Below are 3,641 nucleotides of genomic sequence, written 5' to 3'. Positions count from 1 at the left end.
GAACGGGCGTTCAAACCTAATATGTTAGGTCTGTGTATATTTTCATTGATACTCGGGTTTGCTGTCTTACATTTGGACAGTAGTCGGACACAGTTAGTTAGACAACTACTTGAAGAAATTAATACAATAATTATGGCTATTATGATGTTTTTTATTAAGTATATAAAATAATTAATTAATAATTATTATTATTATTATAGTATTATTATTATTATTATTATTAGTATTTTATTATTAGTATTTTTTATTATTAATAATAATTATTATTATTAATTATTATTATTAATTATTATTATTAATTATTATTATTAATTAATATTATTAATTAATATTATTATTATTATTATTATTATTATTATTATTATAGTATTTGTATTATTATTATTAATTATTATAGTATTTTTTTTAATTATTATTATTATTATTTTAATTATTATTATTATAATTAATTATTATTATTATTATTATTAATTTTTATTAATACTAATTATTATTATTATTATTATAGTATTTTTTATTATTATTATTATTATTAATTAATTTCGACCAGAATTATGCCGATCGGTATGTTTTTCTGGATGTGCGACGAAGCCATCAAAATGCAATCACCGGAAGCCATAATCGTACAGTTGGTCTGGTTTTTCGGACTGACTATCTGTGCCCTGATGTCGGTCTGGTTACTGATAATACCCGGCCTGTATTTCCTGGTTGTCCGGAAAAATCCTTACATATTTATGATGAACATTATGCCGGCACTGGTAGTCGCTTTCGGATCCAGTTCCAGGTATATATATGCGACAGGTGTTGTTATAATAAAACTTATTGATTAATATAATTATAATATTAATATTTATCTATATATATATAAATATATAAAAAAAATCAGTGCCATTACATTGCCAGTTACTATGGACTGTATGATTGGTAAAAACCAACTGGCCAAACCGGTTGGCCAGTTTGTACTGCCATTGGGTATGACCATACATATGCCCGGTCCGGCCATGTATTACCCGATGGTTACATTGTTTGTCGCACAGATGCACGGCTTGCAGATAACATGGCATATGTTTATAACCGTATTGTATGTTATAATATATATATATATAACTATATATACTGTATATATATATATAATATATATCTATAATATATATCTATTTGCAGTATATTTGCAGTGATAATGTCGATGGCATTTCCGGCCGCACCGTCGGGCGGCTCATCCATTGTTAACTTTATTGCATTTTGCGCTATCATTGGCATCGATAACCCACTGGATGTGTTGGCCTATACTATATCGATTGATTGGCTTATGTATGTGTCATAATAATCATATACCTTAACACTGTAATTTACAGTTTAATATTTTTAATTACTAATTATTATTATTATGATTATTATGATTAGGGAACGCCTACGTACAGTAACCAATGTTATGGCCGATGCCTATCTATCGGCTATTATAGAAAAATTATGTAACATTAAGACAGTCGATGACAATAATACCGATCATACTATGAAGGATAATACTATAGATAATACTACCGGTGCTAACCAACCATTAATGGTTACCATAGATATGGTATCGTTTAAGCAGTAAAAACAAAATCAAAAATCATCATCAAGCAAAGTTTGAATATTTAATAATTTTATTTTTTTTAATAAAAAAAACAATAGTATAGATAATAATTAAAATTTTTAAATAAGTCTATATATATATATTGTATTATTATTATTGGCATATATTTTTTTGTATATAACCAAACATTGTTATATAGTATATTAAATATATATATATGTATTTTTGTTATTATTATTGTTGTTGTTGTTAATTTTATTAATAATTAGTTAATTTAATAAAAATTATTTATTATAACTTTTTTATATATATTTTTTATTAATTAAATTTGTTAAGTAAATATAATGTACAATTTAAATAATAAAGTTATTTTAATAAAATATTAAAATACTATAGAAAACAAATAACTATTTGTGTTATAATTACATTATTTATTTATATTATTTTAATAGTTTTCAATTAAATTTTTACAATTTTATGAGTTTTATTTTTTTTATATAATTAATTTTCGATTTAAACCTAACCTAACTTAATTATAAATTAATAATTATTATTACATAAATTATTTTTGTCAAGATATAATCAATATTTATATATATATATATATATATATTAAATTTTAAAATTATCAATAAAATATTAAATTAAATTAAGCAAACAATAACTAGAATTAACATTTTATGTAATATTTATTATTACATAAATATATTAAAATTAAATTGTTTTTAAATGTATATAATTAAAAAAAATAAAATATATTTAACTATATATATATATATTATTGTTTGATTAGGAGAAAATCTAATTATTTTGTTTTTATAATTAACATTATATGTATTATTAAAATAAATAGATTTAATTGTTACAGTTTAATATAATATTTGTCAATTAATTTTTTCAATAATGTTTTAATAATAGGATATTTATATACATTTTATTTTAACTTAATTTAATATGCAGTTTTTATTTTTATTTTATTTTATATTTTAAATATTCATTATTTATATGTAATTTAGGAGAGAGAGAGAGAGAGAGAGAGAGAGAGAGAGAGAGAGAGAGAGAAAACATTTAAGTGTTATAATTAAATATCTATTTTAAAGTTTATATATTAATATCACTAAAAAATTAATTAATAAAAATTAATTTGTGGATCAATGATTAGCAAACTATTAGATGATAATTGAATTAACATATATATATATATATATTAGTTGTTAATATATAGATTAAAATGTAACAGTTTTTTTTGACATTTATTTTTACGTTTATTTTTATATTAAAATATGAATATTTAATAAAAGTAAAAATAATAACAAACTGTTATAAATAATTGATATTATTATACACCTATAATCTAATATATAAATTATTTTTTTGAATAATATTTAATTTTTATGTCTATTATCAATATATTACTTAAAATTAATTAAAAATTTGTTAATTTTTGTTTAATTACAATATTTAGACAATAAATTTATTTATTAAATATTTTATTATACTAATACAATAATATTACCTATTATTTTTAAAAATAATTATTAAATTTATTTTTAAAAAAATATATATATTATTAATTAATGGTAGAACGCATGTTTCCTATAAATATAAAATTTATTTAATAAAATATGTATTAATAATTTATATTAATTAAAATGTTATAGTTTATAATTATTTATTTATTTTAATTATTTTTATAAAATTTAATATTATATTATTTTTTAGTATATTTATTATAAAAAATTCAAATCAGTTAATAAATTAATTATTAGTTAAATAACTGATTTATGTTTTACTTTCGATTTTATAATAATTTTAAAATAATATATTTTTTATTAACTATAATTTGATAAATTTATAAACAATATTATTAATTGCCATTATCCAAAAATTAAATTTTTTAATAAACATAATATTTACTAGAAAAATAAATAAATTAAAATATTACAGTTTTATATAAATTAAATGTTTAATTATAAAAAATTAATAAAACAATCGATAAATTTTTAATATGTAAAATATTAAGTAATTAGGGTTGTCAACTATTAACTAAACAAATTTATATTGA

The 3,641-nt window shown here is 18.2% G+C and overlaps 1 protein-coding gene across 1 annotated transcript; it reads left to right on the top strand.

Annotated features, from left to right (window-relative positions):
- Positions 1-554: 554 nt before the first annotated feature.
- On the top strand, positions 555-1,597 carry LOC128965212 (excitatory amino acid transporter 5-like). Its single transcript, XM_054311862.1, has 4 exons — positions 555-784; positions 887-1,081; positions 1,165-1,311; positions 1,405-1,597. Exons 1-4 carry the CDS (start codon positions 555-557, stop codon positions 1,595-1,597), a joined length of 765 nt encoding a protein of 254 aa, XP_054167837.1.
- The last annotated feature ends 2,044 nt before the right edge of the window (positions 1,598-3,641 follow it).

The sequence above is a fragment of the Oppia nitens genome, unplaced genomic scaffold, assembly GCF_028296485.1.
Source record: "Oppia nitens isolate AA-2021 unplaced genomic scaffold, nextdenovo-longstitch-racon4-pilon3 scaffold16_pilon_pilon_pilon, whole genome shotgun sequence".
Classification (NCBI taxonomy): domain Eukaryota; kingdom Metazoa; phylum Arthropoda; class Arachnida; order Sarcoptiformes; family Oppiidae; genus Oppia; species Oppia nitens.
Note: the sequence above shows the minus strand (reverse complement) of the source record. Positions and strands in the feature narration are given on the sequence as shown.